At 53.5% G+C, this 14,490-nt stretch overlaps 2 protein-coding genes across 2 annotated transcripts; one reads left to right on the top strand and one right to left on the bottom strand.

Moving 5' to 3' along the window:
• Positions 1 to 898: 898 nt before the first annotated feature.
• KRT78 (keratin 78) lies at positions 899 to 8,984 on the top strand. The gene is made up of 9 exons (XM_040234205.1): positions 899 to 1,333; positions 1,697 to 1,911; positions 3,058 to 3,118; positions 3,787 to 3,882; positions 4,694 to 4,858; positions 5,218 to 5,343; positions 7,624 to 7,844; positions 8,094 to 8,128; positions 8,210 to 8,984. The coding sequence occupies exons 1-9, from the start codon at positions 968 to 970 to the stop codon at positions 8,488 to 8,490; spliced, it is 1,566 nt and encodes a 521-aa protein (XP_040090139.1). The 5' UTR covers positions 899 to 967; the 3' UTR covers positions 8,491 to 8,984.
• A 64-nt stretch (positions 8,985 to 9,048) lies between these two features.
• Positions 9,049 to 9,442, bottom strand: LOC120858277 (cytochrome c oxidase subunit 7A2, mitochondrial-like). The gene has a single exon (XM_040234224.1). It carries the CDS (start codon positions 9,440 to 9,442, stop codon positions 9,191 to 9,193), a length of 252 nt encoding a protein of 83 aa, XP_040090158.1. The 3' UTR covers positions 9,049 to 9,190.
• Positions 9,443 to 14,490: the final 5,048 nt, after the last annotated feature.

Here is a 14,490-nt window from a genome sequence, read left to right as displayed (position 1 = left end):
GGAGAATTGCTGAGTGATGAACCCTGGGGCTCCTCCAGTTAGCAAACTCTCAGGGCAGGGATTGAATCTATCCAGCGGCTGCCCGAAAGCTGCTATGTTTGTTCCCAGTCCCCAGGGGAAGGGTGTTTCTAAATGCACATTTTATTTTATAGCCTGGGAGCTCTGATGAGTAACTCGACAAAGGCAGTGTGAGACCCAGGTTGATGGGGCTGGTGCTGTGTGTTTGTGGAAGGGACACAGGCTGGGCTGAGGAATGCTTTATCTGCCGCCATCCCAGGTGGAGAGGCCTGGTTTGAGTGGGGTGGTGCCTTGTCGATGATTGCTGGGTTGGGCAAGAGGAGGGACTTGGATACCCTGTTTTTCAGTTTCATTTCCAAATCTTGCAGTGTCTTTGAGCCAGCGATGACAGTAACACCTCTATTAACCTCCCGGCTTCTCCTGTGCTGCAAAGTGCCTTCCTTCTCCTATTCTTGTATGTGGGTCCTCCTTTGAGAAGTTGTGCTCCCCTGTCCAGCATCTGCAGGGCACTCAAGTGCTCCACCTGAAACCCTTCCATCTTCTCCCTTTGAATGTGCCTCCCTTCTTACCCATCTCCTCCTCCAGGAAGCCTTCCCTGAATGACTCTCAGTGACTTTGTTCAGGGCCTTCTCTCCCCATCCCCCAGCACTGAAGTCCCAGTCTCTGGCTGCTTCCTGGTCTTCAGAATGTGCCCACCCTTCCTGTAGCCTGGGAGCTCAGAGGGCAGGCTCTGGGTCTCTTTCTTGGGCTCTGCACGTGCCGGGCATCTATTCCCAGGCGTGTCAGAAGAGGTCAGCTGGAACCAGTGACAGACACAGTCAGGCCAAGAGCATCTTGCTCTCCAAGGCCCAGCCCAGGCACGGGAGGGGATAAAAGTCTCGTGCCGGGCCTCAGGGCAGGAACTTGCTCTTGACGATCCTTTGCAGCCCTGAGACCTTCAGTCACTGCCATGTCTCTCTCTCCCTGCCGGGCCCGGAGGGGCTTCAGTGCTCGCTCAGCCTGTTCTGCCCAATCGGTGGGCCGAGGCAGGGCTGGCTTCAGCAGCAGGAGCCTCAGTTCCTTTAGGGGGTGCCGAGGAAGCTCTCGTGGAAGGACCTGGGGTTCGTGGGGAAGGCTAGGGGTGCGGCTTGGGGAGGGGAGTGGTGGGCCTGGGCTTTCCCTGTGCCCTCCGGGAGGCATCCAGCAAGTGACCATCAACCAGAGTCTTCTGACCCCACCGAAGATTGAGATCGACCCCCAGTTCCAGGTGGTTCGGACTCAGGAGACCCAACAGATCAGAGTCCTCAACAACCAGTTTGCTTCTTTCATTGACAAGGTGAGGGTCCACTCAGCTAAGCCCCTGTCTCTGTGCCTGCCTCCGAGGAACTGTTTTCGATGGACTTGGGAATGGGGCAGTCAAGCCTCCTACTCCTTTTCTAATCACTTCTACAGCAAGGAAGTCCCTCTTGTGGTCTAACTGGAGTCTCTCTGGTTATGCTGAGGCTATGTTTAATTGGTGTTTTGAAATTCCCTTTATAGAAATGTCATTATAATTCATTGAGTGTGTGAGCAAATATTTATCAAAGGCCTCAAAGGCTCCAGGCTGGCCAGAGGGTTGCTCAGGCTAGAGAGTTATCCCGGAGGCTGTGCCCAGGCAGGGATTCTGGCAGGAGCCTCAGGATCTCTGCTTGTGTTACAGGTGCGGTTCCTGGAGCAGCAGAACAAGGTCCTGGAGACCAAGTGGCACTTGCTGCAGCAGCAGGGGTTGAGTGACGGACCCCAGGGCCTGGAGTCTTTCTTCGAGGCCTATCTGGTCCGGCTCAGGACACAGCTGGAGCAGCTGCAGAGGGAACGAGGGTCTCTGGATGCTGAGCTGAAGTCCTGCCAGGGCCAGGAGGAGGAGTATAAAGCTAAGTATGTGAACCACAGCATCCCCATGGGGCCTGGTGGCAGCTGGGAGGGCTTAAATCAGGCTGTCTGCTGGAAGTTGTCCCTCCTCTGAGCTCCTGGAGTCACAGGACAGCCCTCCCCTCTGGCCCCTCTGCATCCCCACTCTCTCTGATTCTCAGGGGGCCCCATCTGCTGCAAGTAAGAGGCCCCCCAGCCCCTGATACCCAGGACTGGAGAGCCTCGATTCTAGCAGGCCCTGACTATGAGGGCCACGTATCTGGTCAAGGTGGGGAGGGGCTTATTTAAAGAATGTTCCTGTGGGTTTTTTTTTTTTTTTCTTGAGAAATTCCTGTTGAGCAGGCTGTGGGCTAAAGTGACTCAGATATTCTCTGGTCTCAGAGGTAGAAGGGAATTCATTTAGTGGGACCATCCCTGGTCTTGTGGCATGATTCACGGCTGGCTGCAGTTCTGGGCTCCCCACAAGGTCACCTGGTGGTATGGGAGAGCCCTGAAGCCACAGAAGGCTCACGTTTGGTGACTGTATACCAGTTCCTCGGAGGCAGGCACAGAGACAGGGGCTTAGCTGAGTGGACCCTCACCTTGTCAATGAAAGAAGCAAACTGGTTGTTGAGGACTCTGATCTGTTGGGTCTCCTGTTGCGTGGCCTTGAGCAAAGAGTCTCACCTTTCCCAGCTTCAGTCTCCGTATCTGTAGACTGAGATAATGCCTCTCTCGTGTTCCAGAGCCATTGGGAGGTTGGCTCCAGGGCCCAGGTGGAGGGCCCTAGAAAGACTGGGGACAGGAGACCCGGGTTTTAGAGCTGCATGGCCACCTAATTACCTGTGACCTGGGCACATCTTAGAATCTCTCTGATAAAATCCAAAATGCCTGCTTCACATGATGACTGTGAGTGGTAAGTGAGAAGTATTTGAAAGTGCCTTCCAGACGTGACACTAAGTGACCCGACGTCATAGTGGACCTGGGCCGAGAGTGAAGAGGGACATAGGACATGACAAAACTTCCTGACGGAAGAACAGAGGTGCAGGCTGCCGGTGGGTCCTGCTTTGGAGCATCTAAAGCAGGGTGACCTTCTCTTGGGGACTGTGCTTGGAGAGTCCTGGGCTCTGACGCCAGCACCCTAGGCAGCGTCTTTCTGTGCTTACTTGGCAGGTATGAGCGCGAGGCCTACAGGCGTGCCACGCTGGAGAATGACTTTGTGGTCCTCAAAAAGGTGAGTGGGTTCAACTGCTCTACCTGAATTCTTTTTTAAAAAAAAATTTATTTATTAAGCTGCACTGGGTCTTAATTGTGGCATGTGGGATATTTAGTTGCGGCAGGCAAACTCTTAGTTGCGGCATATGGAATCTAGTTCCCTCATCAGGGACTGAACCCCAGCACCCCGCTTTGGGAGCACGGAGTCTTAGCCACTGGACCACCAGGGAAGTCCCTCTGCCTGAATCCTGAGCCATTCATTGTGCACAGAATCTGGGCTGCGAGAGCCATGTGTGTGTCGGGGGGATTCTCACGCACAACATGCTGTCCAATATCTACAGGGACCCTGGGGGAAATGGAACATACACATAGATACAGGGACCCTTGGACAAGATCTGATTGAGGGACTATGGGATAAGCTCTGGGAGTCAGTGTGGGAGAGGGCGGGGAGGGAGTGGAAGAAGCCGAACTGGTTGGGATGAATTAGGGAAGGCTTCCTGAAGGTGGTGTGGGTCAATGTCAGACAAAAGAGAGAGCAGGGCAAGGTGGGGCTGAAAGAGGAAGGAATGGGAGATGGAGAGGGCCATGGGGGTGTGTGTGCTGGGCAGTGTGTGAACAGAACTCCTGGGTCAGAGTAGGACCCCCAGAGGGAGTGGGGGTACATTGTTTTTGTCTTTCTGTCCCTAGGATGCAGACGGGGTTCTCCTGAGCAAGATGGAGATGGAAAGCAAGGTGAAGGATCTGAAAAATTACATCTGCTTCCTGAAGCATCTCTATGAAGAAGTGAGGATTCTCCAGGGGCAGAAGTGATGGTCTGCCTAGGGCAGGCGGGATGAGGGAGGGGGACAGCACAGGCAGGCTCCCTGTGGCCACAGCATAGTGAGAGTGGCCAGGAGGTGAAGCCTGGTTAGGGTGCCTTAGACACTGGCCATTCAGTCCTTTGACAAACAATTACTGAGAATGTACCAGGTGAATTGCTAGGTATTGAGAATACACCCGTGAATGACCAGACAAAAATCACGAGGCTGGGAGATAATAAACATAATAAGTAGCAGACCTGGTAAATAAGTAAATTACATAGCATGTTAGAAAGTGATAAATGCTATGGAAAAAGGAAAACCAGAACAGGGAGAGGAGGATTGGGAACGTGGAGGGGTAGCGCAGGTGGCAGTTTCAAATAGAGTGGTCAGATGGCCTTATTTAGAAGATGAGATTGGAGCAAAGATCTGACAGAGGTGAGGAAGTTAGCCACATGGTGGGGGTTGGTGCGAGGGATTCCAGGCAGAGGGAGCCAGGAGCCTGCTGGTCTTTGAGGAAATGCAAGGAGGAAGAGGGAGGCGATGTGATAGGAGGTCAGGGAGTGATGTGGGCCAGGTGATGTGGGGCCCTGAGAACATGTTGCTTTGACGTCCAGGAGTCCTCGGGCTGCCCTCACTTCCAGATAAGAGGACAGGGCATGCTTGGTGGCAGCCGGCATGAATGAGGGCTGCCTCTGAAGGAGGCAGGAAGTCAGGCACTCTGCCCACTTTCCCCGGGGCTCCAAGGGGAAGGGGAGCCGGGAGGACATGGGACACTGAGTCAGTCCTGCCCGCAGGAGCTGGGCCAGCTGCAGACCCAGGCCAGTGACATGTCCGTGGTGTTGTCCATGGACAACAACCGCTGCCTGGACTTCAGAGACCTCATCGCCGAGGTCCGAGCCCGGTACGAGGAGATCACCCGGACCAGCAAAGCCGAAGCCGAGCTGCTGTACCAGACCAAGGTGCCGGGGCTGGGGGGCTAGCACTGAGCTGGAAAAGACTGGGTCTCCCTGCCTGCCCCCCTGGGGGCAGTCGTCCACCTCAGTCTGGCTGGGGCAGTTCTGATGACCTGTCTGGAGCACCAGGGCTGGGTGGGTACCATGTCCCCCCTCTCCGGGAGGGAGGCAATGCAGGGAAACCATGAGAGATGAACCTGGAATTCCACAACCTCATCCTACCACGTCCTGGTCTCAGCGTCTCACCTGCATCCTGGATGAGGATGTGAGGAGGCAGAGAGCCGGGGCCATGGTCAAAGGTGAGCGTCAAAGGTCAAAGGTGGGGTGCTGTCCACTCACGGTGCCACCTCTGTTCCCCCCACCAGTACCGGGAGCTTCAGGCATGTGCCCAGCTTCATGGGAACAGCATGAAGGAGACCAAAGTCCAGATCACTCAGCTGCAGCAGACAATTAAGAAGCTCCAGAGTCAGATTGAGACCGTCAAGAATCAGGTAAGGGTCCCGAGCCCCCAAGCCCTCCGTCTTACCACCTTTGTGCAGAGGTCACTGCGGGGTTGGTGTGAAACTTTGATAACTCGTTGGAACTTTGTATAGTTTGGGATTGAGAGCACTTTGAGCCCCACGTCAGAGGGGTTTGGCTGTCCTCCAGGGGATTCTAGCTGCACGGGCTCTGCACGGCCAGCCCCGGCCCAGCTTTCTCACTGCATTTCATGCCCACATGCTCTGGGTGCTTTCGGCTGCTAGGGGAGAGGGTTAATTCATCTCTTTTCTAATCTCTTCTTTTGGCACTGACTCCTCAAGTCCAGCAAGGACTCTAAGGCCGTGCACTGAATTTCCTGGTCCCCTGTTGGGAGGGAGAGAACCAGGATCTCAGGGAGCGGGGGATATGGGCAGGATGGTGGGGTGCCGAGGCCCCCTTAGGGTCAGGTGATGCTGTGGATGGGAGAAGCGGGGAGAGGAAGATGGAAGGATGGCAAGGGCAGGGAGGTGGTTTCCTGCTCCTCTTGGAGACTCACTTTCAGATGTGAGGATTACAGATTCTTAAGTTTTCAAGTGTCTTTGCTCTCACTTCCCCAAACCCCAAAGAATCTCTCTTTTGGGATCAACAGAGGGCTGAGAGCTGAGACCACAGAGTCAGAGGGTTTCCTCAAGCACTTCAGCCTGATTCCAAAGTCAGGTGTGGCCCGTGCACGTGTGAGCAGGGCACAGATCCTGGAGAAAGTTCTTGGAGTACAGATCATTGAGAGGCCATCCTCAGTCTCCAGATGTCCTGACCTGCTCTCCTTTGAAGTGCAAGGCAGGACCTGAGGTGAAGGTGACCAGGTCACTCAATTTGCTGCCAGCTTGTTTTGCCCATCATTTTGGACTTTTTGCTTTGGAAGCTTGGGGATTTTCTGGGGGTGTCTGATAAGATACAGGTTCCTGGGCTTCCCACTGGCAACAGGGAATCAGAGTCTCTAAGCGTGGAGCCCAGAAACCTGCTTTCTCAACAAAGCTCACCCAGGTAATGACGAAGCGCGTGGAGTCTGAGTCCAGTGGCGAGCGCTTAGGAGAGCCACTATGTGCTCACGTCTGGGAACCACAGTCCTCCCGTACAGCAAGGTGTCTTTCCTGAGAGACTCCCTCTTGGGGACCCACCCCCTTTTACTCCTCCTTTGCATGCACAAGCCTAATGAACAGGGACTACAGTAAGAGCAGTGGACTGGACCTCAGATGTCCTGGGTTGGGGTCACAGCTCCACCTCTCACCTCCTTTCCAGGGCTCAGTTTCTTCATCAGGAGAATGGAGACAGTGTCCTCATCCATGGGGTGCTTTGTGGAAAATGAATAATGAGAGCCTTTAGGGAATGCCTTCCTTCCTGACCCGAATGTGAGGGTAAATCAGCTAGATGGCTGATTAGACAGGGATGCAGTCTTTCCTCTAGGAGTTTTCTATCGGATTGGAGAGGTGAACACAGAGAAAGTGTCTTTCAAATTGAGGCCCATGGTTTGATAGACTCTGACAACATCGGGACAAAGTATTTGAAATGGGGCTGTTCTAAAAAACACATGGATAATGAACCCATCCAGGACAGGAGGAGCTGTAAGTACCCTGGGAGAGAAGCTATTTGAGGGATGGTGCTGAGGGTTAGGGCTAGGGGAGAAAATACGGAAAATCACTGGGGAAAGTGGCAAAGGAGATGGATTCATTTCCTGTGGCCGCTGTGACAAAGTATCACAAACTTGATGGTTTGAAAGAACAGAAAACTGTTCTGTCTGGTCCAGAGGCTGGAAGTCTGAACTCAGGTGTCAGCAGCTGTGCCCTCTGAGGGAGCTGGGGGAATCCTTCTTGGTGTCTGGTGGCTCCAGGAATTCCTTGCCTGGTGGCTGCCTCACTCTCATCTCTGCCTCCATCTATTTCAGTGTCTGTATCCCCTCATCTTTTTCTTGGACATCGGTCACTGGATTTAGGGCTCACCCTAAATACAGTATGATAGCATCTTGAGATCCTTAACTCATTACATCTGCAAAAACTGTATCTTTCCAAATAAGGTCAAGCTCTGAAGTTCTTGGTGGACATGACATTTTTGAGGACACTATTTAACTCGCTCTAGGACTTAAAGAAGCAGAAGAGGGAACCCTTCCTTTTAGAACGAGAAGAGCTGGGCATGGCCAAGAATAATTTTGGGCTCATGAAATTATGGTCCATCTCAGCTTTTAAGTTATAGTTGGTACTTTGAGGGCCTGTGCCATGCTGATAGTCACTTTCTCCCTTATCTCCACACTTCGCTAGAATGCCAGCCTGCAGGTTGCCATTGCTGATGCTGAGCAGCGTGGGGAACTGGCCCTCAAGGATGCTCAGACCAAGCTGGCCGAGCTGGAGGCCGCCCTGAGAACCGCCAAGCAGGACATCGCGCGGCTGCTGTGTGACTACCAGGAGCTGATGAGTGCAAAGCTGTCCCTGGATGTGGAGATTGCCACCTACCGCCGGCTGCTGGAGGGCGAAGAGTGCAGGTGAGGGGCTGGTCAGGGTCCTGGGGATGTGTGAGAGAGGTGGGGGTGGGGGATGCCAGGCCAACACAGGATGCTGAGAGATTTCTCCATACTCTGAACTGCTGAGGGCCACCCGTTCTACTGGGAGGGATTTAAAATTGGGGGATTTTATCTGCTCAGAGGGTGCTGCTCCAAGAGGCTGAAAGCACCCTGGGACACATTCTCTGCAGCCTTTCTTAGTGTTTCTTCCTCTTGTCTTTTCTCCCCCAGGATGTCTGGGGAATGCGCCAGCCAGGTCACTATCTGTGAGTATCAGGGGACTTTGGGAGAGGGGTTCCCACGGAGAATCGAGGATTCTGCTGTGACCCTGGCCCCTTTCTTGGCAGCTGTTGGGGGAGGCAGCACCGTCGTGTCTGGAGGAGCAGATGGTGGCCTGGCGGGCTCTTGTGGACTTGGAGGCGCGAAAGGCAGCTTTGGGTCTAGCTGCTCCAGCGTTGTGAAGGGAGGCTCCAGCGTCGTGACTGGTGGCTCCAGCATCATCCTGGGCTCTGGGCAGGGCCCCATTGTGGGCTCTAGCTCTGTGTCCGGCTCTTCCTCCAGCTCCACCAGCCACACTATCCTAAAGAAGACAGTTGAGTCAAGTCTGAAAACGTCTGTCGCATACTGAGTGACCCAGAGGCCACCTACTCACCTCTGCTTTCCTGAGCCCTCTTAGGTCTTCTCTCATCCTCATCATTCCCATCCCTGCGCTGCCGACTCTGTGTCCACTGCCCACAGCCTGAGCCGGCCACAGGGGACTCTGCAGAAGTCAGTGGGTCCTGCCTGCTTGCTGTTCTGAATGCTTGTCCAGTCTAGCCTTGCTCTGCTTACTAATTTGCATCTTACTTGACTGCTGCCAGCCCCACCCAAGGAGCACAGTGCCCAGCCTCAGCCCACCAGCCAGCCTCGTCCTCCCCTCTCTCTGCAGCCTTCGGCCGAGATGGGAAAACTCCTGATTGGGCTTGGCCAGATTGCATCTCCATCCCAAGGGAGAGGCTCGAGGCCCACTGACTAGAACCTGAGGGCTGGAACCAAGGGCCACACCTTTGCCCTCTTCACCTGCCTCTGGGCCACCATTTCTGTATTTCTGTCCATTTATTTTCTGTGAAATAAAGCAGCCCTGCAATGGGTCTTCCTTTCTCCCTCCTGCTTCCCCACTCCTTCCTTCCCATACATTTTTTTTTCGTGGTAAAGACTGCTTTATTGGTGGCAGCTAATACAAGTCAATAAATATTGATCCCCAAAGAACTCAGGTATGTATCAGATTACTGGTCCACAGAGAGCTGAATGGAATTGAACCAACTGATTGCTGGGAGGATAAACTGAAGTCAATCCTGCTTCTTGGGAAATGAAGCCACAGCCAGTTCATACATGGCATATGCCGTTCCACCAACTGTAAGAATCTTGGTGGCTCTATACAGGAGGGCATCAGCTATCCCACCCTTTGGATGCACTGGAACTCCATTATCCTCCTGAAACAGCTTTTGTTTCTCTGGAACCCTATTTTCAAACTGCCCACATGAAGCAGTACTTGTGGTCCTCTGAGCAATCTGATGGAGAGCCAGAAGATTCTGTAGCATCTTGGCTCAGGTACTGCCCACCAACTGCGACAACTGACCACCAGCAACGAGAATGCCCCACGCTGGAACCGGAACTACCTCCTCCATAAGTTTTTTTGAGTGTCAGGACGGGGGTTACTCTGGTAGTAAGATCAGCCCTGCTGTGCTCTCCTAATGTGTCTCTCTTATCCCTTCTGTCTCCAGTATAACCCCTCCCATTCATGAGAGCCAGACCTTCCTTCTTGGAGCCCTTGGTTTCCAGGGACAGAGTGTGGTTTAGTCGCTTAATCATGTTTGACTCTTGCAACCCCATGGACTGTATGTAGCCTGCCAGGCTCCTCTGTCCATGGGATTTTCCAAGCAAGAATACTGGAGTGGGTTGCCATTTCCTGGTAACTGGCCTTTTACAGCTAATTCACATACCTGGGGTTGGGAGATCAGGATTTGTGCTGAGGTTCTTTTGTGTCCTCTTGCTTCTTCAAGTCTCCTCCCAGCGATGTGCTGGTTCTAGCTCTACCCAGGGTGGTAAGCTTGGGTCTTGTTATCTCACTTCCATCTCTCACCTCAGAACTTTAACCTGCTGCTTCTCCTGGGCAGGTTAATTCAGCACCGAAGCTAAGCCATAGCCTTATACATGTGTTCCAAGGGCATTTAGAGGACAGGCTGCAAGGCAGAGACAAAAGTTCCTTTTGGCAATGTGCAGCTTCTCTGCCACTCCTTCCAGCAATTCTCAGCAATTCTGTTCTGCCCCAGGCTTGCACAGCTCACCTCCCCCACCCCCACCCCACGAAACAAAAGCTACACAGGTACCCAGCTCACTCTCCTCAGAAGGCAATTTATGGAGTATCTACATTGTTTGAGTGGGTCCTGTGGGCATCTCACACCTCACGTCAATCAGATCATTCAGGGATTCCTTCCAGCCCTCCATTATGCTCCCTGGTAATGCCCTCCATCTCCTCCATCCCCACTGATGTTTAAGTAGCTCTCATAGCTTGCTCCCTAGTTAATTGCCTACAGTAGGCTCTGTTCCCAACCAAGGACAGCTCCATTCATCCCTGTTCTTCCTTCTTCCCAAGATTGTGCCCATTTTCCCCTCTCTTGGAAACCTTCCCTAATTCTCCATGTCAGAATGCACCAGACACTTCTTGGCACAGCCTGTTGTGATTCTTGACTCTGTTTCTATATGGTTCTGGTCTGGAACCCAGCTTCCATATTAGTCTGAGACCTCTGGGACCTCTGGGCGATCTGCACCCTGGGTGGGGATCAGCAGCTCAGCTTGTATCTGGGGTTTGTTGGGGACTTGGGACTGAAACTATGCCCATTTCTCCTGCCTCTTGGTGCTCATCCTGTCTCTGGGCCTGTCTGAACATGACGTTGGAAACTTTTCCCTCCCTCTTTTCTAGGGAGCTCTGCAGGAAACCGAGAGTGTGGCCATCAGAACCAGGTGCGAGGAGGATGGGAGAGTCACCTTCTCATCCCCCATCAGCTCATAGGCTCCCCCACATCTTCTTTCCTTTTCCTCCTCTCTACCCAGCCAGCTCCCAATTCTATGGCCTGAGCTTCAGGTTCAGTTCAGTTCAGTCACTCAGTCATGTCCAACTCTTTGCAACCCTATGGACTGCAGCACACCAGGCCTCCCTGTCTATTACCAACTCCTGGAGTTCACCCAAACTCATGTCCATTGAGTCGGTGATGCCGTCCAACCATCTCATCCTCTGTCGTCCCCTTTTCCTCCTGCCTTCAATCTTTCCCAGCATCAGGGTCTAGATCACACCATTGTCCTTTGCTTTAGGGGAAGGCCAGCCCTTTTCTCAGACTCATAGGTTCTCTCCATCAAAAAGGAGAGAAGGAGCTTTCCAGCCTTTGCCTTCTGTGAGAGAGACATTAGTGGGTGAGCACATGGTCCTAGAGCTAGGCTTCTTGGGCTTGAATCCCGGCTCTGTCTTTGGCTGCTGATGTGACCAGTTCCTTGACTTCTCCTCTCCATGCTTCAGTTACCTCACCTGTGAAAAGACATTCATGACACTAATACTCAGCTCATAGGGCTACAGGGGGATGGAAACATTTAGGGTCCTAGAGGGAAATCAATGTACTCAAGATGGTTCAGCTAAATGGACTTTAATGAAAGGATTCCTTAAGAGTTGTGGGTGTGGCTAAGGACACAAACATGGGATGGTAAGTCCAGAGGCGGTCAGTGGTGGGAAACCATTGCCACTCCCATCACCCCCCACTTTCCCCTCTGGCAAGGGTGGTAAAACTCTGATTTGTCCAGGGCACAGAGGTTTTCTGGGGTGTGGGATTTGCAGTGCTAAAGGAGGATGTTCAAGCATGTTAGTTGCTCAGTCATGTCTGGTTCTTCGCAACACCATGGGCTATAGCCCTCCAGTCTCCTCTGTTCATGGAGATTATCCAGGCAAGAATACTGGAGTGGGTTGCCATTCCCTTCTTCAGGGAAACTCCTCAACCCAGGGATTGAACTGGGGTCTCCTGCATTGCAGGCAGATTCCTTACCATCTGAGCCACCAGGGAAGGGTCTAAAGTGGGATAGTCCCAGGAAAATCAAGAGGGGATGGTGACTCTGTGTAGAGCTGAAGAGATGAGAGAAGAGTGGATGACTGATTGGGTGGTAGAGATGTAGGAATAGGTAGAAGCTGTAAGCATGGAGGAAGGCAGCCACCCCTAGAGCAGGGAGGGGGCTGGGAGGAAGTACCTCCCATGTCTCCCAGATCTCCTGCTAATGTCCCCTCTCCTTGGCCAGCCCCCCCCCCACCTCTGGAAGCCAGAGAGCCAGGGAGTGGCCTGCAGGGATCAGGGAGGTCAGGGAATCAATCAGAGCAGAAAGGATGCATATGGAGACTCTCCAGTGTGGGGACTGGATGTTTTTGTTTCAAAGGTGTTTTTGTATCGAAGGTATCTGCTCTGTAGTGAGTGCTCAATAAATGCTGACTATAGTAATTGTTCCTATTAGATGAGAAAACCCTGCCCTGGATGGGGCTCCCCAAGGGCAGTGACCGTTTTCTTCACCGCTGCATCTTTCCTATCATCCGGCCCATGTTGGGTGCCAGGTGGATGCCATCGGCTGTCTTGCCTCACCCCTTTTATATCAGCAGCGGCATTCTGTCCCCTCGCTCCTGTGTCCTGTTCAGGGAGGGGCCCTGGACAGGAGAGGGTCTCTAAAGATGGAGGTCCTTGGTTCAAGCAGCAGAAGTGGGGAGGGAGCCATGCCTCCTCAGCTACGGAAGAAAGGTCTGAATTTGGGTGTCCTGTCTAAAGATGAGTGGAGAGCCAGACTGGAGAAGGCGGAGTGGCTCCCACACCATCTGGGCTGGGGCTGGTGAGACTGTCTCCGACAGTAACTGTGGGCTTCCTCCGTGGCTGTCACCAGCCCCCAGCACATGCCTTGGCACTGAGTGCCAGGTAAACACAGGAGGGTGTCAGTCCCTGGGGAGGGGTGGAGGGTGTGTTTGCGGCCAAGTCTACTCCCACCACCCTGCTGTGCCTACTCAGATGGCTGACGTCACTCCTCTCCCCACTTGCCACTGTCTCCCCTCCCATGCTCCCTGGGGAAGAGATAAGGGAGCCGAAGAAGGGGTTACAGCCTCAGGGGCAGGACACAGAGCTCAGCAGGAAGTGATGGTTCAGTCTTGGGATGGAGGGCCAGAGCTTTTGAAAGGACTTCCCTGGCAGGCCCTGGTCATAAGCAGAGGCCGGGGGGCCCAGAGAAGTTGAATGTTGCCCAAGGACACACAGCTCAGTGGGGGTTCACCTCCCAGCTCAGCTCTCCCAAATGCCTGTTGTCCTGACTCCAAGTAGGGAGGAAAAAACCCCTTCCTGGCCACTGAGGGACTAGTTCTGGGAGCATCTTCATCCCCATCCGGTGTGGGAAAGTGAAAGTGTGAGTTGCCCTACTGTGTCTGACTCTTTGCAACCCCATGGAACCTGCCAGGCTCCTCTGTCCATAGAATTCAACAGACAAGAATATTGGAGTGGGTAGCCATTCCCCTCTCCAGGGGATCTTCCTGACCCAGGGTTGAACACAGGTCTTCTGCATTGCAGGCAGATTCTTTATCATCTGAGCCACCAGACAAGCCCTGGGAGGCTGGATTCAACTCCTTCAGGCAACTGGGGGCCTCCCAGCCACCTAGAAACCATCCCACAGCCTCTGGGCCCAGAGCACCTGCTCTCTGCCTGTTTCCTGGGGCAGTAGGGGTGGTCCCTTGTCCTCTCCTTTGGAACCCCAATCCCGGCCCTGGCAGCTGTGTGGGGACCCTAGCAAGAGCCGTCCCTGCTCCTTTCTTCGGGCAAGTCTCTCTCCTTCTGGGACCACTTTCTTGCTGAGAGTTGAGGTGGGTAATCAGTGGCACATCCTCACCACTTCTTTGTCCTAACACCTGGCTAACATTACATCTCCACGTCCTTCCTCAGGGATGTGTTTGGTCCCAGCCGCCCAAGGTGGTAGGTATGGACGAGACTCTGTGAAGTGATTTGAGGAGCCCTCCGGCCTCTACTGGATTGAGACCCTGGGCTCTGTGGCTGGGAAGATGGGATGTTGGGGGTATCTATAGACTTCATGGGGCTTTTGTTGGAGACATCTTATTTTTTTTCAGCTGTACCTTGCAGCATGTAGGCTTTTAGTTCCCCGACCAGGGATTGAACCTGTGTCCCCTGTAGTAGAAGTGCGGAGTCTTAACTAATGGGCAACCAGGGAAGTTCTGACGCTTTTTGAATCTGTACTATGTCCAGCCAGGGTGGGGTGTGTCCTCCACCCACTTCCAACTCCTCCCAAAATGGCTGGGCCTTTCTGAGGGAATGCTGCCAAGGGGGACTCAGGTGGCTGTTGAAACCCCCGGTCTTTGCCTCCCTCATCTCCTGGCTTCGGCCCTTCTACCTCCTTATTATCAAGTGCCCAGGCCTCTGAGTCAGGCAGGGACCCTCTCTGTCCTGTGTCCCCTCTGCCCAGCATAAGCTCTCTACCGGGCAGACAGTCTGCCAGCATACAACAAAAGAACTGGCTATCCCCAACCCAGACTGGCACCTGTGGCCCCAGCCTGGACCTGCCAGAAGGCGCT

This window comes from Oryx dammah, unplaced genomic scaffold, assembly GCF_014754425.2.
Source record: "Oryx dammah isolate SB20612 unplaced genomic scaffold, SCBI_Odam_1.1 HiC_scaffold_29, whole genome shotgun sequence".
Lineage (NCBI taxonomy): Eukaryota > Metazoa > Chordata > Mammalia > Artiodactyla > Bovidae > Oryx > Oryx dammah.
The sequence above is the reverse complement of the archived record's forward strand: the minus strand, read 5'-3'. Positions and strand labels throughout refer to the sequence as shown.

Coding starts and splice junctions, on each gene's coding strand:
- LOC120858277 (XM_040234224.1), bottom strand. CDS start 9,442: ATGCTACAGAATCTTCTGGCTCTCCATCAGATTGCTCAGAGGACCACA.
- KRT78 (XM_040234205.1), top strand. CDS start 968: ATGTCTCTCTCTCCCTGCCGGGCCCGGAGGGGCTTCAGTGCTCGCTCA. Junction 1,334..1,696: donor TTGCTTCTTTCATTGACAAG/GTGAGGGTCCAC, acceptor CTTGTGTTACAG/GTGCGGTTCCTGGAGCAGCA. Junction 1,912..3,057: donor GAGGAGGAGTATAAAGCTAA/GTATGTGAACCA, acceptor CTTACTTGGCAG/GTATGAGCGCGAGGCCTACA.